This window comes from Hypanus sabinus, unplaced genomic scaffold, assembly GCF_030144855.1.
Source record: "Hypanus sabinus isolate sHypSab1 unplaced genomic scaffold, sHypSab1.hap1 scaffold_122, whole genome shotgun sequence".
Taxonomy (NCBI): domain Eukaryota; kingdom Metazoa; phylum Chordata; class Chondrichthyes; order Myliobatiformes; family Dasyatidae; genus Hypanus; species Hypanus sabinus.
The window spans coordinates 197,188-222,430 of NW_026779281.1; the positions used below are offsets into that span (position 1 = coordinate 197,188).

Consider the following 25,243-nt stretch of genomic DNA (forward strand, 5'->3'; position numbering starts at 1 on the left):
ACTGGGGAGAAGCCATTCACCTGCTCAGTCTGTGGGAAGAGATTCACTCAGTCATCCAACCTACAGAGTCATCAGCAAGTTCACACTGGGGAGAAGCCGTTCACCTGCTCAGACTGTGGGAAGAGTTTCACTCGGTCATCCCGACTACTGGCACACCAGTCAGTTCATACTGGGGAGAAGCCATTCACCTGCTCAGTCTGTGGGAAGGGATTCACTCAGTCATCCCACCTACTGAGACATCAGCGAGTTCACAACAGGGAGAGGCCGTTCACCTGTTCAGTCTGTAGGAAGGGATTCACTGATTCATCCACCCTACAGAGTCATCAGCGAGTTCACACTGGGGAGAGGCCATTCATCTGTTCAGTCTGTGGGAAGGGATTCACTCATTCATCCCATGTACAGAATCATCAGCGAGTTCACACAAGGGAGAAGCCGTTCACCTGCTCAGAATGTGGGAAGGGATTCACTCAGTCATCTGACCTGCAGAGACATCAGAAAGTTCACACTGGGGAGAAGCTGTTCACCTGCTCAGAATGTGGGAAGGGATTCACACTGTCATCCTACCTACAGAGACATCAACGATTTCACACTGGGGAGAAGCCATTTACCTGCTCAGTCTGTGGGAAGGGATTCACTGAGTCATCCACACTACAGAGACATCAGAGAGTTCACACTGGGGAGAAGCCGTTCACCTGTTCAGTCTGTGGGAAGAGATTCACTGATTCATCCCACCTACAGAGTCATCAGCGAGTTCACACTGGAGAGAAGCCATTCACCTGCTCAGACTGTGGGAAGAGTTTCACTCGGTCATCCCAACTACTGGCACACCAGTCAGTTCATACTGGCATGAAGCCATACACCTGCTCAGTCTGTGGGAAGGGATTCACTCTGTCATCGACCTTACTGGTACATCAGCGAGTGCACACAGGGGAGAAGCCGTTCACCTGCTCAGACTGTGGGAAGGGATTCACTCATTCATCCAGCCTACAGAGTCATCAGCGAGTTCACACTGGAGAGAAGCCGTTCACCTGCTCAGTCTGTGGGAAGAGATTCACTCGGTCATCCCACCTACAGAGACATCAGCGAGTTCACACTGGAGAGAAGCCGTTCACCTGCTCAGTCTGTGGGAAGAGATTCACTCGGTCATCCTACCTACAGAGACACCAGCGAGTTCACACTGGGGAGAAGCCGTTCTTCTGCTCAGTCTGTGGGAGGGGATTCACTCAGTCATCCCACATACAGAATCAGCGAGTTCACACTGGGAAGAAGCTGTTCACCTGCTCAGACTGTGGGTAGAGTTTCACTCGGTCATCCTAACTACTGGCACACCTGTCAGTTCACACTGGGGAGAAGCCATTCATCTGCTTAGAATGCGGGAAGCGATTCACTCAGTCCTCCCACCTACAGAATCATCAGCGAGTTCACGCTGGGGAAAAGCTATTCACCTGCTTAGACTGTGGGATAGGATTCACTCAGTCATCACAACTACTGGCACACCAGTCAGTTTACAGTGGGGACTGGCCGTTGTTATGAATCCCTGGGTTTCCTTTGCTGTGGACTCTCATTTTAAGAGAGAGAGATTAAGAAGGTGAATCAGTCTGACTTGCAGCCTGTTTACATCGCTCGCGCTTGTTTAGTTTTAACCGAGGACACAGACACTCAGAGTCAAATGGAGACGAAGGAGGAAAAATGGAAGGATTGAAACCAGGGAACTAGTGACCAAGAGTCACTGTTTAAAAGTTTCCTATGCCCACAAGGGTGGGTTAATTATCGATTCATGTACATCGAATGTGTGGAAGTCACATTGTTTGATCCATAGGAGTGGATCTGATTTGGGATATCCTGAGGAGACCACTTATGTGTTAACACTTGAATGGCTGTGGTGTGGTAGTTCACTTGAAAACATACCCCTTGTGACAAGTCACTTTCGGTGATAATCAGTATGTGGATTTGGAATGATGACGGATAAATTCTACAATGACTGTTCTTTCGTTTTACCACCATGGAACCTGAGGAATGTACATATTTACATATCTACATATATCTACATATTATCTACATAATATCGAAATTTTTGCCTTCTCTTGCCATTTACCCTGGATTACAAATCTCTCTCTCTTATCGCCGATTCTGTAGTTGAACTGAACTTTCATACTTTACCATCTCAAGACTCCGAGCCTTGTTTCCTCCGAGCTCAATAGTTTGGGAGTTTTATTTACACACATTTATAAACTTAACACTGTTAACTTCTGTTTATCTTGTTTAAGTTGCAATATTACAAGTAGATTCTAATAAAGACAGATTTAACATCAAAACCAGACTCCAGGTGTAGTCTATTGCTGCTGGCTTGTTTCTAAAGCATTATGGTTCATAACAAATTTGGGGCCTGCGTCTGGGATATGAACAAATTTGGTGGCTATTGATCGATGAATTATCAGTTTGATTGGGGAAATCCTTTTTGATTTATTTGTGTGTGGAAATCAGCAGCAATGGACATTTATAAATTTCTGGAAGCGCCAACCCCTAAGGCATTACGAAAAGCCAAAAAAAATGAATTGCTGACTGCTGCTAATGGGCTGAATCTTAAACAGGTAAGGGGGTGTGAAGGACCAAGGCAACCATAAAATTGGGAGAGGAGGTAAAGGTAAAACAATAGGGGTTTTATTATAAAATATCGGCATCCACCTCCTTTTTCAGAGACTGGGATCCCTGTTTCTACCGGTAATGATGTTGGGCATTTCAATGTGTTCACTTCTCAGGCCTCGATTCCCTAAATGAAAGGGTTATCACATTTGATCTTTCTTCATATGATGACCCAACCATTTCAGGGATGAGTCTGTTGAAACTTCATTGCACACTCTATAACAAATACTCTCTAACCACTTGGTTAATCATCTGTGCAAAAAATGTTCATCTGCAGCAGCCCCGTGTTGCCCCAAACACTCACATCCTACCCCCGTCATTGGCCCCACTTGCAGGTCAACCGTCTGCTGGTGTTTCCCCCCCCCCCCCCCCCAATGTGAATCCCTCTGTTCGCCACCACTGTGGGCTCAGATATTTCCAGAGATTTCCACCGGGACAAACATATTGCCCGCCCCCTCTCACCCTCCTCTCCCTCCCCAGGGAACTGGCATCAAACCGATGGGCCGAGTGGTTTCCTCCTACCTCTCGGCGACACATCAGACTCCGGCCGCAGCAGACGCTTCACATACACCCCAACTTCTCTTGGAGGGAAATGGAAATAAATCAAAAAACGGACATTTACTCCGGTGTGATGTGGAGTTTGAGGCCGGAGGGGAGGCTAACTCAGCGGGGGTAACACCCTCTGGACTTGTCCACCTCTGCGACTGGTGGTAACAAGTGATTGACATCGCTTTGCACCAGAGGGAATAGCGCAGCCCCTGAATCCTCTGTTGACAGCTGTGGGGGACGGCTGGTCACGTGACTATTAGCCCAGCTATTAAACTGATAAAGCCCGAGCTCAGCAGCGCATGGATGACGTAAGACACTGTGCACGTAAGGGCAGATCCCGGTGTGTGAAGCCCATGCGTGACGTCAGCCACGAGGGGGGTCTGTGTGACATCACCTGTGGGGAAGCGCTCGTATTAAAATGCACCTCAATGTGCGTTTCTTATAATTTCAGAGGGACAAGAACATTAATCACGGGTTTCATTACTGAATCCAGTGTTGTGAGATGTTAAAGTTCCCTGTTATGTGTCCGGCTAGGCCGTGTTGTTTGGGGGCTATTGATCGATTAATTATCTATTTGATTGGGCATATCCCTTTTGATTATTTGTGTGTGGAAATCAGCAGCAGTGGATATTGATAAATTTCTGTAGGTTGGATGACTGAGTGAATCCCTTCCCACGTACTTCCTCATCCAGGTCATCCACTCTTGGTCTTCCTGGAATCATTCTTTGAAACTTCTCCAGACCCACTCCAATACGAACACATCTTTTGCTCAGATAATAAATCGTAAGTACAGGTCGGAATCTGCTCACAATACAGCAACAGTGATCTGCCCAATGCGTTATAAAGCTATAGTATCACATCCTTGCTCTTATATTGCTAACATTGCAGTTGTCATCCTTAATCAACTCAATCTACAAGCAAATCTTTAGGGCCTCTTGCTCAAGGACTTACAAGCACTTATGCACCTCTAATTTTTTCAAGCTTCTCCCATTTATTTATTTTCTACGCCCAATTACTTCTACCAAATGTACATGACTTGCATACACTGTATTTCAACTGCTACTTTGCTGGCATTCTCCAGACCTATCGAAGTCCTTCTGCAGACTCCCGCTTTGCTCTAAACTACCTGTCCCATACCTCCTCAGCACCCTTTCTATGGCTTCCACATCCTTCCTGTAGTTTGGCGACCAGGACTGAGCACAGTACTCCAAGTGGTGTCTGACCAAAGTCCTATATAGCTGCAACATTACATCTCGGCTTTTAAACTCAAGCCTGCGGCTGATTAAGGCCAACGCACAGTATGGCTTCTTAACCACAGAGTCAACCTACATAGCAGCTTTGAGTGTCCTGTGGACTCCGTCCCCAAGATCCCTCTGTTCCTCCACACTGCCAAGAGGCTTACCATTAATACTATATGCTATCATATTTGACCGAAACAAATGAAACACATCACACTTCTTTGGGTTGAACTCCATTTGCCGCTTCTCAGCCCAGGTTTGCAGACTATCAATATCCCCCTGCAACCTAACCCAACCTTTGTGTCATCAGCAAATTTACTAACCCGTACCTCCACTTTCTCATCCAGGTCATTTATTAAAGTCACGAAGGGTAGGGGTCCCAGAACCGATCCCTGAGGCAGACCACTGGTCACCGACCTCCATGCAGAATATGACCAGTCTACAACCACTCTTTGTCTTCTGTGAGCAAGGCAGCTCTGGATGCACAAAGCAATGTGCCCTTGGATCCCATGCCTCCTTACTTTTTCAATCAGCCTTGCATGGGGTACCTTGTTGAAGATCATCTGCAAATCCAAGCAAACAACACACACTGCTTCTGCTTTATCTACCTTGCCTTTTATTTCTGCAAAGTATTCCAAGAGATTTGTCAGTCAAGATTTCCTCGAAAGAATCCGGCTGACGTTGGCCTACTTCATCATGTTTCCCCAATTACAGTACCCAAAAAACACACTCGTAGTACACTCTAACATCTTCCTGACAACTAATGTCAGACTAACTGTCCAATAATTTTCTTTCTTGTGCCCCCTCTCTTCTTAAAGACTGGAGTGACATTTGCAAATTTCTGGTCCACCAGAACCGTTCTAAAATCTAGTGATTTCTGATAGATCATTACTCATCACTTGAAGAGGAAACTACGGGGGAACTTCATTCAGAGGCGGGGAGAGTGTGCCCCGAGCTGCCAGAGCAAGTGGCAGGGATGATTGTAATCTTTTAGAGAAGTTTGCTTAGGTCAATGGATGAGAAGCATAGGGAGGGCGATGGTCCAGGTGGAATTTGTTGGAACTCGGAAGATTAATGCTTTAGCACGGACTGGACTGGCCGAATGGCATTTTCCTGTGTTTTAGTGTTTTATGACTCCAATGCCTTCACAATCTCTTCAGCCACCTCTTTCTGAACTCTGCGGTGTCTTATCTACCTTCAGGCCTTTCCGCTTCAAAAACCCCTTCTCTCCTTAGTAAAAGCATGTATCCTCACTTCTGCCCCAGGTACTGCTGAATGTTTGGCATTTATGTAATAAATTTAATGACACAACTGTAGTGGGTGACTTCACTCTGCAGGAGGATCGGGAAAGTCAGATTGGCGTGAGATCGCAAAAGAGGGGATGTATTGAATGCAAACGAAATGGCTTTTTAGAGCAGCTGATGGTTGAGCCTACTCGGGGAACTGCTATCTTACATTGGGTGTTGTGTAATAACCCAGATCTTATTAGGCAGGTTAATGTAAAGGAACCAGTAGAAGGCAGTGATCATAATATGATTGAAGTCCTACTGCAATTTGTGAGGCAGAAGCACAGGTCACATGTGTAGTATCGCAATGGAATGAAAGGGAATTACAGAGGCGTGAGAAAGGTGATTCCCCAGGTGGATTGGAGGATGCTGGTGGAGATGACGCCAGAGCAGAAATGGCTGACGTTTCTGGGAATAGTTCATAATGTGCAGGATAGATATGTCCCACAGACGTAGTTCTCAAACAGCGGGGCTAGGCTATCGTGTCTGACAAAGGAAGTTAAGGACTGTATAAAAGCATATAAGGTATTAAAAGTGAATAGTAGGTTGGATATTGGGTAGCTTTTAATATCTAACAACAGGCAAATTTAAAATAAAAGCTATAAGGGGAAAGGTGAAATAAGACAGCAAACTATACAATAATATCAACCAGTTATAAAATATACGAAAGGGAGGCGAGAGTTGATATTGGACCACTGGAAAATGATGCTCATGGGGTACAAATGGGGAAGAGATGGTAGACGAACTTGATAGGTACTTTGCATCCGTCTTGTCCGTGGAAGACACCACCAGTGTGCCAGAGATCCAGGAGTGTCAGGGAACAGGAGTGAGTGCCATTGCTATTACAAAGGAAAACGTTTGAGGCAAACACAGGTTCTTGAAGTGGATAAGTCACCTGGACCAGATGGATTACATCCCAGAGTCCTGAGAGAGGTTGCTGGAGAGATAACAGATTCATTGGTCATGACACGTCAAGAATCACTTGATTCTGGCATGGTCCCGGAGGACAGGAAGATTGCAAATGCCAATCCACTCTTTGAGAAGGGAGGAAGGCAAAGTAAAGCAAATTATAGTCCAGTTAGCCTAATCTCAGTGGCTGGGAAAGTGTGGAGTCATGATAACAGTTGAGGTTTTGGTGTACTAGGAGACTAATGATATAATGTCAAAGCCAGCATAAGTTCTATACAGGGAAATCTTGCCTGACAAGTCTGTTACAGATCTTCGAGGAAGTCATAAGCAGGATGGACAAACGAGAGGCAGTGGATATCATTTACGTGGATTTTCAGAAAGCATCTGATAAGGTGACACACATGAAACTGCTTAACAGGATAAAAGTCAGAAGTAATACTGGCATGGACAGAGGAATGGCTGACAGCCAAGAGGCAGCGAGTGGGAATAAAAGGGGCCTTTTTCTGGTTGGCCAGCAGTGATTAGTGGTCTTCAGGGGTCAGTATTCGGACCGCTACTTCTCACATAGTTTGTCAATGACTTGGATAATGGAACTGATGGGGTTGTGTGGCTCAGACTGTGGGAAGAGATTCACCACATCATCTCACCTAGTGACTCACCAGTCAGTTCACACTGCAGTGAGGGATTTCATCTGTTCAGTCTGTGGGAAGAGATTCACTCAGTCATCTAACCTACAGAGACACCCGCAAGTTCACACTGGGGAGAAGCTGTTCACCTGCCCAGACTGTGGGAAAGGATTCACTCGATCATTCAACCTACAGAGTCACCAGCGAGTTCACACTGGGGAGTGGCTGTTCACTTGCTCAGACTGTGGGAATGGATTCACTCGATCATTCAACTTACAGTGACACCAGTGAGTTCACAGTGGGAAGCGGCTGTTCACCTACTCAGACTGAATAATCACTCAATAATCTAACCTTGTAACACACGACTGGGTTCACATTGGGGAGAAAGTTCCAAGAAGCTGCAGGCTGGATATTAGTCCATCCCCATTGCTGAATGCAATTTCAGGAGTGACTGGGGGAGCCTAGTACAAGAGGGCATGACTTAAGGTTGGCAGGGCGCCCATGCAGAAAAGAGATGTGGAGAATTGTTTTTAGTCAGAGGGTGGTGAATCTGTGGCATTTTTTTGCCACGGGCAGCAGTGGAGGCCAAGTCATTGAGTGTGTTTAAGGCAGAGATTGATAGGTATCTGAGTAGTCAGGGCATCAAAGTTTATGGTGAGAAGGCGGGGGAATGGGACTAAAGGGCAGATTGGATCAGCTCATGATGAAATGGTGTAGCAGACTCGATGGGCCAAATGGCCGATTCTGATCCTGTGTCTTGTGGTCATATGTGATTTTTTTTCTCATGTGCGTTATTCTTCTTCCTCCTTCTGTCCAAGGTAGTGTTAATCTAGGTGGGTTTGAGTGTAAATAGACTTTTCTAAACTTGTCATTTCTGTTCTTACTTATCTTTGTAAATTTTATGATCGAAATGGGACTAAGATATTTTCATTTAAAAAAAGTCAATGTCGGTATTGATGGAAGTGTTTATTGCCTTTGTTGTATTTGTTGATTATTGAGCTCTGTTCCGCAGTTTTTAAAGCCTTGAAATAAATCTTGTCAAAGGTTTTCCCAATATTGCACTACTTTCTGTTGTCTTTGCTTGTTGATTTCCCAGATACGTGGTTATCAAGAGTCCCAAAGAAGGGTATTGGCCCGAAATGTTGATTCCCATCCACAGATGCTGCCTGACCTGCTGAGCTTCTCCAGCACTTTGTGTGAATTTCTCTCCATTTCTTGCACCTGCAAGTCCCCTTGTTTCCCAGATATTTATATGTTTAGTGAAATAACAAGCTGGTCGTGGGGTTGTGTGACTCTGTTGGTGAAATATTAAATAAAATCAGTAGATAAGAGGTGGCATAGCGTTGGGCAGTGTAGAATCTGTGGGTAGTATTAAGGAACAGCAAATGTACAAAAAATCCCTGATTTTAGTAAATATGTAAATAGTAAAAACAGTAGTAAGTATGTGGTCCACAAATTACAATGAGAGATGGAAAATGAGTGCCAAACGGGCAATGTTACAATAGTCATGGGGATTGTCATGCAGGTGATTAGGAAAATCAGGATGGTGTTGGTTTGAAGAGGAGGAATTCCTAGAATGCCGACAAGATGCTTTTTAGAGCAGCTCGTGATTGAGCCCACTTGGGGATCAGCTATTCTGGATTGGGTGATGTAAGGAACCGGAATTAATTAGGTCACTTGAGTCCAAAGAACCCTCAGGGGCAAGTGTTCTTAATCTGATCAAATTCACCCCGATATTAGAGAAGGAGAAACTAAAGTCGATGTGGAATAAAGAGAATTAGAGAGGCATGAGAGAAAAATTGTCAAAATTGATTTAAAAAGAACATGAAACAGAGCAACAATGGCTGGAATTTCTAGAAGCAATTCAGAAGTCACAGAGTGGAAGTGGTATTCTAAAGGTAAGTTGACAAAACCGTGGCTGATAAGGGAAACCGAAGACAACATATAAAACAAAGAGAGGGCACAGAACAAAAATTACTATAAGTTGGAGGATTGTGAAGCTTTTAAAAGCAAACAGAATGCAACTAAAATCATTAAGAAGGAAAAGATGGAATACTTAGGTGAACTAGCCAGTATTATTAAAGAGGATACTATTTTTTCTTCAGGCATATATAGTGTAAAAGAAAGACAGAAGCGAATATCAAACCAATGGAAAATGATGCTGGAGAGGTATTAATGGGGTGAGGGTGAAAGATGATGGCTGATGAACTGAATAAGTATCGTACATCACTCTTATCTGTAGAAGACACTGGCAGCAATATGGAAGTCCCAGATATCAGTGGTCAGAATGTGTAAAGTTATGTTACTCGGGGGTATGTAGAAGGAAAGGTGGGCAGTAATTTATTTACTGGAAGGAGAAACCGATATTCATGCCTTCATGTTGGAGCTCTGCAGGTGGAATATGATGTGTTTCTCTTCAACCCTGAGGCTGTCAAGTTGAACAACTCCAGCCATTGCAATTCTGCCATCATCCCTGCTAGTGTCCCCTTCCAATCAACTTTGGTAAGCTCTTCTCTCGTGCCTCCGTAGTTCCCCTCGCCCTACTAATAAAGATGCATCTTGTTGTACCTTTCCCCTCTCAAAGTGCAGGGTGAATTGCAACATGTTACAATCACAATGTCCACATGGTTCCTTTACCATAAGCTCCCGAATCAAATTTGGTTCTTTGGACAACACCCATTCCAGAATTAACATTTTTCAAGAGGGCACAATTACGAGCTATTCTAAAAGCACCTCATTAGTATTTTCCAAATTCCCTCTCTTGAGATCAAGCACCAACCTAATTTTCATAATCTAGCTCCACCCATCCCACTGATGGACGATTCATCTCACTCTCATTGGTGGGGAGATGCTCAGCATCCTCACCAGGATTACCAGCCTCCGGGACAGATACTTTTCCCAACCAGTAAGGCTGATAAATATCTCTACCCTCTAACCCACCCTTCCACAACACCAAACACCTCTGCTTAATCGTTTCCTGTCTGTCATCTTATATGCAGGCATCCTATGCCGAGCATCACTTTATGAAAATACAATCAATCCGTGCACAGTATATAAGCTGTGGATATATGTTGTTACTATTGTGTTTTTGTGTTGTATTGGAGCCGGAGTAATAATTATTTCGACCTCGTTTACACATGCCTGCTGGAAATGGAATTAAACAACTCTGAATCTTGAATAAATATTTCAGCAGGCTGCAGCGTTACATTTCTGTCTCTCAGCGTTATTGCGGCAGAGCGCCACCTGGTGACAATGGAGTCCACAAATCGGGGGTCCTGTTATTGTGGCAAATCACCACCAAGTGGCAGTGTTGTCCACAAAAGGGAGAGGTTTACAGCGATAGTGAAGTGGACTGGAAGCGAACTGCAAGTGGATGAAGTGCCAGACCTGCCCGAGACCACTTTCCTCACCACTAGTCAGGGTCCCAAACTGTCCTTCCATTTGAGGCAACTTTTCAACATCGTGACTGTCGGGGTCATCCACTGTTTCCAGTTTTCCAGTTGTGGCCTCCTCGACATCATTGAGACCCGATGTAGTCTCTGCATTCTGCACTCTGTCCCGATGAGATTCTGCAGATTTTGGAGATGCAGAGTCACATAAACAAAATGTTGGAGGAAGTCAGGAGGTCCGGTAGCTTCTATAGAGGGGATAGAGCAAAGCAGAGATTTCCTGCCGAGACCCTTCATCGGGACTGGAAGTGCGAAGAAGCCGGTATAAGATGGTGCGGGGAGTGGAAAGCGTCCAAGCTGGTAGGTGATAGGTGAAGCCAGATAAGAGTGAAGGTGAGTGAGTGGGGGGGGGGGGGGGGGGAGATGAAGTGAGACGCTGTGAGGTGGCAGGTGGAAAATGCAAAGGACTGAAAAGGAGGAATCTGATAGGACAGGAGAGCGGACAATGGGGAAGAAACTAAAGAGGAACCAGAGGGAGACGGTCCGCAGTGGAGAAGAGAGAAGTGAGGAGACATAATGGAGGAGACTGGCGTGTGGGTTGATGAAATGAAAAGGTGGAGATAGAAGTTAAAGATATCGATGCTCATGCTACCCGGAAGTAATATGAGGTGTTGCTCCTCCAACCTGAGAGTGCACTCATCGTGTTAGTTAAACAATGAAACGGAAGGGAGAGTGGATTAATAATTTTCCCCTGGGATCCCTATTAAATCAATCCTCTCTCACCTTAAACCAGTCCTCTCTGTTTGTTGATTCCACAAAAGTGGGGTAAAGGAAAAAAATAAACATAGAAAACCTACAGCATAATACAGGCCCTTCGGCCCACAAAGTTGTGCTGAGCATGTCCCGACATTAGAATTTACGAGGGTTACCCATAGCCCTCTATTTTTCTAAGTTCCATGTACCTATCCAGTAGTCTCTTAAAAGACCCTATCGTAGCCGCCTCCACCACCATTGCCGGCAGCCCATTCCACACACCCACCACTCTTGAGTATAAAACTTACCCCTGACATCTCCTCTGTACCTGCTCCCAAGCACATTAAACCCGTGGCAGCCATTGTAGCCCTGAGGAAAAGCCGCTAACTATCTACAAGATCAATGCCTCTCATCATCTTGTACACCTCTATCAGGTCACCTCTTATCCTCAGTCGCTCCAAGGAGAAAAGGCCGAATTCTCTCAACTGCGCACTTTCTCCGTTTCTGTACACTTATAGTTTGGAACACCTGCATAATGTCGGCCTCATTAGTAAGTCTTCGGAATCTGTTGAATTTATAACAGTGCTAGTGTACAGCAGAGAGTCAACTCAGGCCTGCTAAACCCTACCACTGATTCTGTTCCACGACTCTCCTTTTAAATCCTCCCCTGTTGTTCCCCTCTCGTTCTCCCTGCGAAATGGGTTGCAGTCACCACTTTCTGGGGGAAGAGGTTCCCCTTGAGTTATCTGCAGACTGAAGAAGACGAGCTGACTGCAGTTCTCTCCAACATGTTCTTCGCCCCTCTCATTTCTGGACTGATGAAGAATGACTTTGCTAGTTAACCTCCTTATTCACGACTCATTTCCATATTATGGGTCATTTTCCCTGCTTCTAAAATTTGTTGAAAACACCCCTGTCCTTTAAAGACTGAAAGCAGAATGGGGAACCACCTGTCGGATGTTCAACGAAGCAGGGTCAGAAACCCGAGGGAAGTCTACACAGGGCAGAGAGTGGGGCTTTGGATTCTGAACGTATGATGAGAAGGGAAGCAGCAGCGGGGCGTGGCAACGAATGACAGAGTAGCAACATTTGGAAGCTGATTGACAGAGAATATAATTTGGTTGTCTGACTGATGGCACAAACAATGACTGTGGTGAGGTGCTCCACTGGTTGAGGAACATGTATGTGTTGGGAATGGTTTAATCTGCTGGGGGAGTTGATCGTGTTTGGTTATCCCGTAATATTATAACCGTATGGTTATTATGGATTGTCCTATCTGAAATAATGTATTGATTATCATATAATATGTAAGATTTTGACACTAAAACTGTATCGGACTTGAATTTATGGTACCTTTGTGAAGTGATGGGCATTCATGAGTTTGTATTTTAAAGCAAGATTTTGGTGAATGATATTTGCCATTTGTTTGTACCTTTGTGAGTAATCAGATTGAGTTAAACTGTTGCAGGATCCTGGAATGTGTTGGGTTGTGTCTGCTTTCTCTGGCATTTTCTGCACTAACTGCCTCGTTTGTTAATATTTCATGTATTTTTTGATGTTTTCCCCCTTTTGTCAAGCGTCCTTTATTTCTGCCAGGAACCCCTTTGTTTTTTGGGGAGAGGTCACCAACTCTCACTCCGGTGCTCAAGGCTTCATTGTCACCATCTAGTCTACTCAGATCGTTGGGATGTCTCGCATGGAGGGTCATACTCATTCCACTGGTTAATGTTTTCTTCCAGAGTGATGATTTATTGTTCTGAGTTGGCCTCACATGTACGTGTTCTGGTCTGTATCTCTTATCACGATTGCATATACACACATGGAGTGCTGAATCCTGTTCATTTTTGATGAAAATATATACTTAAAAGTTTTATCTGTTTTTCTTGTTGTTTTTTATTGAAGTTCATCGTCAAAGAAACATTTCCAGAAGTTGTATTTCAGACATTGTAGATATATATCATATAATCATATATGTCACAAATCTCAGCATTGAATATATCTGAGGTATACACTTATACAAAAGAGTGAAAGAAAAAAAAAACAAGCAAAACGAAAAGAAACTATGTACAAGTAGGGAGTGATTTTTTTTTAACAACATATTAAATGATTTGTGAGAATAAAATCGGGCCTATGAGGCATTATGTAGTTAAACCATTTTTCCCAGTATGAAGCAAATTGTTCCAGATTATGATTATCTTCTCCATTTTGTAAATGTCCATTGTAATTTCCATCCATGCATTTAACCTTGGGCTCTCCTGTGATAACCATTTCCTAGTAACAGTCTTTTTACCAGCCGCCAACCATATATTCATTAAATATTTATATTTGTGCAACCATTCTTGAGGTATATATCCAAAATATATGGTCTTACTCCCCAAAGGTATTTCACATTTAAAGATGTCATGTCGGGCATTGTGTATCCCCCTCCAATAGTCTTTGATAACAGGGCAGTCACAAAAAAATATAATAATGATTTGCATTTCGATTTCCACAGTTTCTCCAGCAAACCGCGAGGTTACTATCATAATGGGATACCTAAGAGGGTGTAATAAAATATCTTATCAAGTTTTTCCGTCCGAACTCCCTCCATTTCTGTGAACTGGTACACTTCCATTGATACCTCCATATTGTTGTCCATTCTTCCTCAGATATAATTATCCCTCCTTCCTTCCCCCATTTTGTTTTAATGTATGAAGTCAAATGTATTTTAAGATTTGACAAATCCTTATTCATGCTTGAAATAATTCTACTACCGCTATCTGAATTATATGCTTTTCTAAACAGCTCTAACATGCACGTACTTGCCTTGGTTACAATTTTAAGCATCCTATTAACATACTGTCGCATCTATATATACTGATACAAATCTTGTTTTTCTAAATGTTTCTCTTTCAGCATTTCAAAGCTGAACAGTGTTCCTTCTTTCATTATGTTGCAAAGAACTGTTATTCCATTAGCTGTCCAGTCCTTAAATCTAGCATCCAATTTATTTGGTGTAAAATCCGAGTCATATGCACACCATTTAAGAATTGCAGTATCTCCCTCGAGATTATATTCTTTTATAGTAGTTTTCCATATTTTAAGAGTCAATTTCACCCATGGATTATTAATAGTATTTATGTACCTTTGCAAGTTATTATCAGCCAAAATTGCTTGTACGGGGATGGGAAGTACCCGCTCCTCAATGTTTTTCCATTGAGCGTCATACGATGGGTTGCTCCAGCATATCACAGCTCTCAACTGTGCTGCAAAATAATAACCTCTAAGAGAAGTTAGGCCACATCCACCTTTTTCCTTTGCTAATTGCGAAGTTTTGAGATGAACTCTAGGCCTTTTACCTTGCCAAATATACCCTGATAACATCTTGTTCCATTCATTGAATTGATTTTGATTAATCTCTATTGGTAGGGTCTGAAAGAGCTATATCAGTCTGAGCAGTGTATTCATTATAATAGACTCAATCTTTGAACTGAAACTAAAAGAAAGGAATCAGGTTCCATCTTGCTATATATTCCTTATTTTTTTATATATATAAAGGCTGATAATTACATTCTGATAATGTTGCCTAATCTTTTGGCATAATGATGCCCAAATATTTGAAAGACCCTGTTTGCCATGCCCGGGGTTATCTACTTTCAATTTCTCTTGCTGGGCTATAGTAATATAAAAGTAATTGGGTTTTATCTATGTTGATCTTGTATCCTGATAATTGACCATATTGTTCAAAGGATTGCATCAATCAGGTAAAGAGATCAAAATGTCATCCACGTAACAAGCCGATTTATGCTCTGTCCCTTTACTAGTAATTCCCCATTTTGTCTCATGTATTGAGCTAATGGTTCCAGATATAACGCGAGGAGGAGTGCTGACCATTCACAACCCTGTCTTGTGACCCTTTCTAGGGTAAGACTATTTGATTAAATATCCATTGATTTTAATCCTAGCAGTAGGGTTGTCATATAGTGCCTGTATAGTTTTAATAATTGTTATGGAAACCAAATCTATGTAAAACTCTGTAAAGAAATTTCCAGTTAACCGAATCAAATGCCTTTTCAGCGTCCACGCTTATCACTATTGCTTTGATTTTACTTTTTTGTATATATGATCCATAATGTGAAGTATTGTGCAAACACGAGGAAATCTGCAGATGCTGGAAATTCAAACACACACACAATGCTGATGGAACACAGCAGGCCAGGCAGCATCTATAGGGAGAAGCACTGTCGACGTCTCTGGCCGAGACCCTTCGTCAGAACTAACAGAAAGGAAAGGTACTAAGAGATTTGAAAGTAGGTGGGGGAGGGGGAAATGTGAAATGATAGGAGAGGACCGGAGCGGGTGGAGTGAAGCTGAAAGCTGGAAAGGTGATTGGCAAAAGTGATACAGAGCTGGAGAAGGGAAAGGATCATGGGACAGGAGGCCTAGGGAGGAAGAAAGGTGGAGGGTAGCACCAGAGGGAGATAGAGAACAGGTGGCATGATGGGCAACTCAGTATGTCAGGGATGGGGTAAGAAGGGGAGGAGGGGCATTAACGGAAGTTAGAGAAGTCAATATTCATGCCTTTCTTTCTCCCTTATCACTATTGCTTTGATTTTTTTTTGTATATGAATTTGTATACAAGTTCCCTCTCTTCAGCAAGAGTCATTCCTTTGCCGCCCGGCTGGCAGTTTCCGCAGCCGCAACACCCGCATTTTTGCTCGCATGCTGCACCAATACTATCCCACTTCCGATTTCCACGCTCGATTTCCATAGCGGTTTTCTAGAACACGAAAGATGACATCTGCAGTTTTATAAGTTTTGAGGCGAAGGTCTCTTCTGACTTTGTCGTCAAGACTGTCCAACAGTTGAACCTTTTCCACCTCTCTTGAACCGGTCGGCTCTCCCTGCCTCTGGAGTGCTTCCCAGTCCTTTCTCCACCTGTGAAAATCACGTCTGCTGCCAGGAAACTTGGGAAGGGCCGTCGGTTTCAGTCTGATGGCTGGCGTGGGAAAATTGGAGGAAAAGCCCAACGCCGTTGGTGTTAGTATTTCAGCATCCTCCTTTCTCCTTCCTTCCTTTTTCAGGACTACAGTTTATTGCTCTTGCTGTTCCAGCTGAAAGCTCACAGATTTCTGTTTCCTGGTCCTCCAGTTTCCGAGTCAAACAGTTTTGTCAAGCAGTATTTTCACTGCTCCCTTTGCACATGTGCAGCTTCCACACTCGAACGGGACTGAATACCCGAAGGTTTTAACCGGATTCCATTCAATGACCAAACAACTTTCCTTCTTTTCCATTTTTTATTTTTATTTTCACAAGTGTGGCATTTCATAGTTCTTAGTTATTAGTCAGTAGTCATAAATAATCAGTCATGTCAGTCATTAGTCTAGTCAAGGTTAGTCATAAGGCAGTGGCAGTAGCAGTAGCATTAGCATTAGGATTAGGTGAAAAACTGGCTGCCTCTCGGACTTCGGAGACAATTTTGGACGTGCACCTCCGTTTCTCTACTGGACCGTTATGGTTCCAAACTGGGTGAACTCTCTCGAAGGTTCGCAAGCACTTCTTAAGCCTTGCGCCATTTTCAAGAAGTGCCTGCATGCGATGATCCCGATGGCGGAGTTAAACCAAACGCAGTGACAGCAGTGTTCCTTTCCCTGAAACAGTCTCAACAATTATTTAAAGTTCGGCATCTTACCGCGGGTTGTGACGCTGCTCTCGGACTGCCACTATGACGCTGCGGGGTCCGCCCAAATGTTCTGGGCAGAAACCGCCCTCAGGCAGTAGGTTCCGTCCTCTCTGCCAGTGAATTCTTGCTCTTCCTTGATACCTTCCTGAAACTCAAATTTGACTTGACAATCATGCACATTTGGTGGAGATGGCCGAGAGAATCTCTTCCCAAAGACTGAGCAGGTGATCGGCCTCTACCCAGTGTGAACTCGCTGGTGTCTCAGTAGATTAGATGACAGCGTGAATCCCTTCCCACAGTCTGAGCAGGTGAACGGCCGCTCCCCAGTGTGAACTGACTGGTGTGCCAATAGTTTGGACGACTGTGTGAATCCCTTCCCACAGACTGAGCAGGTGAATGGCCGCTCCCCAGTGTGAACTCGCTGGTGGTTTTGTAGATCAGATGACTGAGTGAATCCCCTCCCACATTCTGAGCAGGTGAATGGCTTCTCCCCAGTGTGAACTCGCTGGTGTCTCTGTAAGGTGGATGAATGACTGAATCCTTTCCCACAATCTGAGCAGGTGAATGGCCTCTCCCCAGTGTGAACTCGTTGGTGACTGTGTAGGGTGGATGAATGACTGAATCCCTTCCCACAGTCTGAGCAGATGAACGGCCTCTCCCCAGTGTGAACTCGCTGGTGTTTTTGTAGATCAGATGACTGACTGAATCCCTTCCCACATTCTGAGCAGGTGAACGGCCACACCCCTGTGTGTACTCGCTGATGTGCCTTCAGTGTGGATGAGCAAGTGAATCCCTTCCCACAGTCTGAGCAGGTGAATGGCCTCTCCCCAGTGTGAACTCGCTGATGTACCTTCAGTTTAGATGAGCAAGTGAATCCCTTCCCACAGTCTGAGCAGGCGAACAGCCGCTGCCCGGTGTGAACTCGCTGGTGAGCTATTAGATCAGATGACCGAGTGAATCCTTCCCCACAAATTCAGCAGATGACCAGCCTCTGCCCCGTGTGAACTGACTGGTGTGTCCACAGGTGGGAAGACCGACTGAACCCCTTCCCACTCACAGAATAGATGAATGGACTTCCCCAGTGTGTAGCTTCAGTTGAGATGACCGAGTGAATCCATTCCCACAGTCTGAGCAGGTGAACGGTCTCTCCCCTGTGTAAAATGATGGACGTGTCAATTGGTCAGATGACCGAGTGAATCCCTCCACAAAGTCTGAGCAGGAAGGATGGCTGATTGAATCTCTTGCTCCTTAAATATCTAGACAGAGACAGCACAACTGGTGTGTTGTGTTTGAATTCCCATAGACAAATTCCTGGTCGGTTTTAACCTGTGAAAAGATTTAAAAATCCATCAGTGGGTGAAGGACAACATTTGAGATGAGATCACTTGAGTTGCCAAGGTGTGATCCGACATCACACCGTTACAATGAAGTTCAACACAAGTTGGAGAGAGAAATCACCTTCTAACTGGGCACAGTGCTGGTATCTGGAACGACCCTCAAACTCTCTGATGGTCTATAAGAGTGGGACACTTATGCCATCTCCAATCTGTGACTTGGCTCTGTTTGACTCTGTCCATTTGAATTAGTCCCTCTTCCCACTGAGCTGAAAGGGTGTCTGGCCCCACGGTAAATAAACCCTCTCACGTAAATAGCCTTTGTTGACGTGCAGCTGGGGTTTCCCTTTATGTAATGTTAATATAAAGTGCCACAGTTTCAATGCCATGTCAATATCTCCTGACCTGGCTGGTGGCATAGTGGCATCAGTGTCAGACTTCGGGACGAAAGGTCCCGAGTTCGAATCCAGCCGGCTCCCCTGCACGCTTTCCATCCGTGCTGGGTTACGAGCTGGTGATCTCTTTGGAAATTCACCCGGCAGAAGTTTCCCCTCATGTTCCCCTCATGTTCCCCTGAACGTTTCACCTTTCACCCATAACCCATGGCCTCTGGTTATAGTCACACCCCATCTCAGTGGTAAAAGCCAGCTTGCTTTTACCCTATCTCTAACCCTCATAATTGTAGTATACCTCCATCGAATCTCCCCTCAATCTTCCACATTCCAAGGAATAAAGTCCTGGCCTGTTCAATCTCTCCTTATAACACAAGTCCTCCAGACCTGGCAACATCCTTGTGATGACAAGGAAGGGGTGAGGGGGAATTGAGAGTGAGGGAGAGAGGGAGCAAGAAGGGAGGGCTGGAGTAATCTCGGGATTACTGACTGTGCCACGCGGCAGTGACAGTAGTAATGGAATGAGGTGGAGGATAAATGTGTGGCTGAAAGATTGGAGCAGGGGGCAGGGATTCAAGTTTCTTGATCATTTGGGACCTCTTTTGGAGCAGGAGTAATCTGTACAAAAATGACGGGTTACACTTGAAACCTAGGGGGACCAATATCCTGGCGGGAGATCTGTGAAGGCTACTGGGGAGACTTTAAACTAGAATGGTTGGGGGGTGGGAATCAAATTGAAGAGACTAGGAGAGAAGAGGTTAGTTCACAAATAGAGAAAGCTTGTAGACAGTGTGAGGAAATCTAGGAATAATGGTGCATATTTCCCTGAAGGTGGAATCTCATGTGGTGAAGAAAGCTTTTGGTATGCTGGCCTTTATAAATCAGAGCATTGAGTATTGGAGTTGGGATGTGATGTTAAAATTGTAGGAGGCATTAGCGAGGCCAGATTTTGGAGTTTTGTATACAGTTCTGGTCACCAAATTATAGGAAAGGTGTCAATAGAGTACAGAGGAGAATTACCAGAATGTTGCCTGGGTTTCAGCACCCAAGTTACAGAGAAAGGTTGAACAAGTTAGGTCATTATTTGGAGCGTAGGAGGTTGAGGGGGGACTTGATAGAGGTATTTAAAATTATGAGGGGATAGACAGAGTTGAGGTGGACAGGCTTTTTCCATTGAGAGTAGGGGAGATTCAAATAAGAGGACATGAGTTGAGAGTTAAGGGGCAAAAGTTTAGGGGGCAACACGAGGGGTAACTTCTTTACTCAGAGAGTGGTAACTGTGTGGAACGAGCTTCCAGTGGAAGTGGTAGAGACAGGTTTGATTTTGTCATTTAAAAAAAATTGTATAGGTATATGTACAGGAAAGGAATGGAGGGTTATGGGGTGAGTGCAGATAAGTGGAATGAGGTGAGAGTAAGCGTTCGGCACAGGCTAGAAGGGCCGAGACGGCCTGTTTCCATGCTGTAATTGTTATATGGTTTTACCGCGTACGATTCTGGTCTCCATATCTGACAGCGGGGAGCTTTAACACATACGGGAACCAACTGCAGCTCAACCCCAGCTGATGCGGGTGTTTCTCCTGTTCAGGTGGCGGTGAGGAAGGGGTTAATCTCGGGTTTGTGTAAATCCAGGGCCGGTTGCAAGTGGCAAAGGGCCGGGACCGAGCCGGACAGCTGGAGGCTCCGGGGCTCTCCAGTCTTGCATCCCTGGTGTTAGTTTTGCACTGTGTCGGGATCGCGGGATCAGTTTGTTGTGGTTCCCCAAGCTGGGAGGGTGGACGTGGGTGAAGGGGGCCTGTCTATGTGTCGGTGTGGGATGAATGGTCAGAAGGGTGTGGGGCCACTGGCGGGATGGAGGGTGGTTGGGGTACTGTGGGTGATATGACGTGGGTGGATGGGCAAGGGGTAAATTACGTTGTCAACGAGGGTGGATCTGGTCCAATGAATCAGACAGCTCAGCTCGCCTGTCCTTTCAGGAGGCCACAATTCTCTCATCATCTTAATCACTGATTAATCTTCCTGTTAACATTGAGTTTGTTACAGAGCCCCAGGGTCTGGGAATGGCTGGGTGGTAGGAGGCAGAGGGTGATGGTGAGAGGCAGTTTCTTGGACTCGAGTTCCATGCTTAGTGACGTTCCCTGGGGTTACACCCATTGCTACTTGTCATCTATGTCAATAATTTGGTTGAGAAAGTACAGGGTATGGGTAGAGAGTCTGCAGCAAGTTCAAACAAATACTGTTTTTGAAAGACAGTCAGTAAAAACACTCCCCTCTCTTTCCCTCTCCCCACTCAGATCTGACCAAAAGCTACTTCAGAGGATGCAAGATCTTTTACTGAGTAACCACTGTGAGGGAATGGGAGTGGTTTCAAAGGGCTGGGCTGCTGGAAGCACATTACCAGACCTGGAGTGATTGCAACTGGGTCTGACAGAGGCATAACTGGTTCTGCTGGGCACATTCAGTCTCACTCCCAACTATTTCCTCCCTTCCTTTGTACAGGTATGTAATGTCTAAAGGACCAGTGTTTGAGTAAAGGAGACTCACCAAACTTTCTCCTGACTGAATCACTGGAATCTCCGAGTCAGATGGGTTCTCTCCAGTTGGTGCTCTCAGTCCTCGGGCTGGTTCACTTGTTGCTGTTCCCACGTCATCAGTCGTGGTTTGCCTCCAGTTGGGGTTTTTCTTCAAATAAATCTCTCACCACAGGTCGAACTTTAAACAGAGAGACAATGAAGCACATTAATAATGAAAAGGAGAACTAAACATTTCTGTGTAATGTTACTAAGAACAAAACTCACTGAAATTTAAACACTGAAGGCAGATGTAATGATCTCAGCGAACAATCTTTTATTGTCCCCCACATGTCACAGACAATATGGGATAAGAAGGAGCCATCATTCAGTCATGGTAAGACATAAGACACAGGAACAGAATTAGGTGATTCGATACATCTGGTCTGCCCCACCATTCAACCAGGGCTGATTTTTATTCCAACACCACATTCCTGCCTTCCTCCTGTAACCCTGAGCTGCTCAGCAATCATCAATATGTTAATCTCTGTCATATGTATACCCAAATGGCAGCTTCAACCACCCTCTGTGGCAACAAATTCCAAAGATCAGACATCTTCTGGCCATAAAATGTTTCTCATCTGAGTTTTAAGGGGAAGCATCTTTATTCTGAGACTGCACTGTCAGATCACAGTCTAATGGAAACATCCTCTCCATGTCCACTGTATCCAGGCTTTTCAGCATTCGGTAGGTTTACTTAACCATACATCCCTCCACCACCCCCACCGTCCCTCTAAACTCCATTGAGCACAGGCCCAGAACCATCAAATGCTCCTCATTCATAACACCGATCGTTCCTGAGATTATTCATGTAAACCTTGTTAGGAACACTGTACTGAACACATTTCCAGGAAAAACAGAAAAATCGGTTACAGGATAATTGACAGGGAAACGTTGTGCTTTCATTACAGTTCTACTATCACATGTGCTGGCGCGTGGCCAAGTGGTTAATGCGTTGGTCTAGTGATCTGAAGGTTGCTAGTTCGAGCCTTGGCAGAGGCTGCCTGTGTGTCCTTGAGCGACGACACCGGTGCCAAGCTGTGTGGGTACTAATGCCCTTCCCTTGGACAACATCGTTGGCGTGGAGAGGGGAGACCTGCAGAGACTCTAACGGAGGCCTACAAACTATCACAGCCATATTCATTTCCAGGTTAAAACAGGTCTATTTCATGAAATATAAACCAAGAAATAAAAAGAAACTGGAATTACCAGAAAGACTCTGCAGGTAAGGAACAGCTTACAATACAATTCAATTAATAATATTTCATCAGATTGAGTTCAAACATTTTCAGTTTTTAGTGCAGATCCCTAGCACAGCTGCCTGATTTCCACTGTGTGATTTCCAAACACAGTTCTACTGTTGTAAACACGGAACAGCCCGTTTACTCACAGCCTCTCCCTGTGAGGATGGAATGGGAACTCATCCTCTCTTCAGACTGGCAGTCATTGCTTCCAAAGGAACTCCAGAAACAAACATCTGATCCCAGACCAGAAATACTCGATCAACACCTCACAAGCCCAAACAGCTCGATCCCTGGGTCCACTTTAGCTGGATTAAAAACTATGATATCCCAGGACCCAACCTCTCAGAGTCACACAGCTTAATCTGCCACTCACCGACCCTGAGAGTCTCACACATCGTCCCCACATCTCACACTGGGTAGTACAGGGGTCAGCAACCTTTACCACTGAAAGAGCCACTTGGACCCGTTTCCCATAGAAAAGAAAACACTGGGAGCCGCAAAACCCGTTTGACATTTAAAATGAAATAACACTGCATACAACGTTTTGTTTTGCCTTTATGCTATGTATAAACAAACTATAATGTGTTGCATTTATGAAATTGATGAGCTCCTGCAGAGAAAACGAAATTACATTTCTGCATGCAACAAAAACATTTTGAACTCCAAAAATAAGATGTTGGGTTGGGTTACTTTTAAGTAAAATACTCAACGTCTATTTGAGTCCTTCTTGTGTTTATGAAAAACGCTAAACTTAAATTTGCCGCCAGCAGCAAACCAAAAATAACGTCAGCCAGCTGTCAACCTGAAAAATAAAAGGAGTATTTCACTGAACAATGAAAACATATGAATATACGTAAAATAATAGGCAATTAAAATATTTATCATACTTGGCCAGGTTGACTCACACCTGACAATGCAGTCGTATTCGGTAGGGATGGATCGATGCTTAGGGGAGTGACCGGGAAGGATAATGTGTTTTTTTCCTCTCTGAACTCACAGAAGCGTTTCCCAAACGATGTTTGCATTGCGATGATTGCAGAATGTAAATACTCCGAATTTATCATGTCGTGACCTTGTTTGAACTCTCTCAAATTGGGGAAGTGAGACAATGTGCCTTTCTGTAAATCTCTGGCAAGCACTGTCAACTTGCGCTCGAATGCCAAAACATCCTCCAACATGTGTAGGGCTGTAAGTCCTTACCCCTGAAGAGCTGTTTTCAGTGTGTTCAGGTGCGCTGTCATGTCTACCATGAAGTGTAGCTTTTCCAGCCACTCTGGCTGTTCCAGCTCAGGAAAGGTGAGCCCTTTGCTGCCCAGGAAAGTTTTCACTTCTTCCAGACACGCGACAAAGCATTTCAGCACCTCCCCTCTGGACAGCCAGCGATAAAAACACGTTGTAGCGGTTGCTACACGCAGTCAGTAAACTGCAGTCGAATAACTTTATTCGAACTAAACAGCCTTGCTTTTAAGCCTCCCTCAACCCAGCCCCCATGGACGCAGATGCTGCAAAAGACGCGTACTCACAAACCCCCGTAGGCTATCTCCCTTAGCCGGAATGCTGGCTAATTGTGAGCCGTTTCGGATGTGCCAGGAAATGTGTCGCCACACTTAGATTGTACAAGATCACCATAATCTTCAAATTTAGAATTACATTTCAAAAGCTAACAAACTAACATAAAATACATTTTAATTAAATACTGACCAATTATTTCCCAAAGCCACAGGGAGCCGCAGCACAGAGGTGAAAGAGCCACAAATGGCTCGGGAGCCGCGGGTTGCCGACCCCCGGGGTAGTACAATCTAGGATTTCCCCACAACCAATGTCCAGCTGCTTGAAATTTCTGCTTCATTGCAGGACGAGCATCCGGCCCCTTCTGTAGAAGCTCAAACCAAAGTCAAAGCTAAAACACCAACAGTTCCATTTGCCTGGAAAGCCGATCACAGGATTAGAGCCCAAGCACCAACTCTCCCAGTACTCTTTGCTGCCAGCAAAATGCTGCAGTGTGTCAGCCCGTCACTGTTCATAAACGAGCACCTCCACACCAATGCACAACAGAAATGGGACCTGATGACCCTCCAGCATTCCAGCTAACAAAAGCCGATTCTGGAAATGACTCAGCGAGGCCAAAGGTACAAAAGAACACTTCACAATGAAGACAGAGATTGGAAGAAAGATTGCTGATATATAACATCGAGGAGGTGGGATACAGGGTGAACCGAAGATGACCCAGATGGGAGATGTAAATCACTGAAGCAGGAAGATGGGTTTAGGAGACTGCACAGAGGTTGAACAAGATGAGCAAAGATAAGTAGATGGAACCAGGTGGGAGAAGGGATCGTACATTCAGGGGTGCAGTGCTACCAGAGCTCACAGGACAACTGCTCCGATACCTCTGTATAAAAGTCAAAATAAACAAGCGGGTAATTTAACAGCAGCCACATATTAAATAAAGGGAATTCTACGGAAGCAGGGGGTTGGGAAGTGGGGGTGTTGGCTGGTGGGGAAAAGTACCACTAATAACATTAGGATATTTGATCGTTTTTGGTGAAATCCTGGAGCTGTGACTGTTTTTTATTTAGGTATTTGTGAAATTCCTTCTCGCTTGACCCATTGTCCAAGGAAGCTGGGAAATATCTGCACAGAAGTGCG

General features: G+C 44.7%; 3 protein-coding genes across 4 annotated transcripts in view; 2 read left to right on the plus strand and 1 right to left on the minus strand.

Moving 5' to 3' along the window:
* LOC132386590 (zinc finger protein 229-like) lies at positions 1–1,346 on the plus strand (the record flags this gene model as incomplete). The annotated part of the gene is made up of 1 exon (XM_059958887.1): positions 1–1,346. A coding segment is annotated over one exon (1,296 nt), but the record flags the coding sequence as incomplete, so codon positions are not given.
* The window catches only part of LOC132386585 (gastrula zinc finger protein XlCGF26.1-like), a 146,123-nt gene extending 121,536 nt beyond the window's left edge, over positions 1–24,587 (minus strand). The window contains exons 1-3 of the mRNA XM_059958881.1: positions 24,296–24,587; positions 23,305–23,396; positions 21,325–21,492 (exon numbers count right to left, since the gene is read on the minus strand). The gene's annotated coding sequence lies outside the window, so the exon portion shown is untranslated. The remainder of the gene's footprint in view (positions 1–21,324; positions 21,493–23,304; positions 23,397–24,295) is intronic.
* Positions 1–25,243, plus strand: part of LOC132386582 (NACHT, LRR and PYD domains-containing protein 3-like) — a 288,111-nt gene that overhangs the window by 16,257 nt on the left and 246,611 nt on the right. The window lies entirely within an intron of this gene.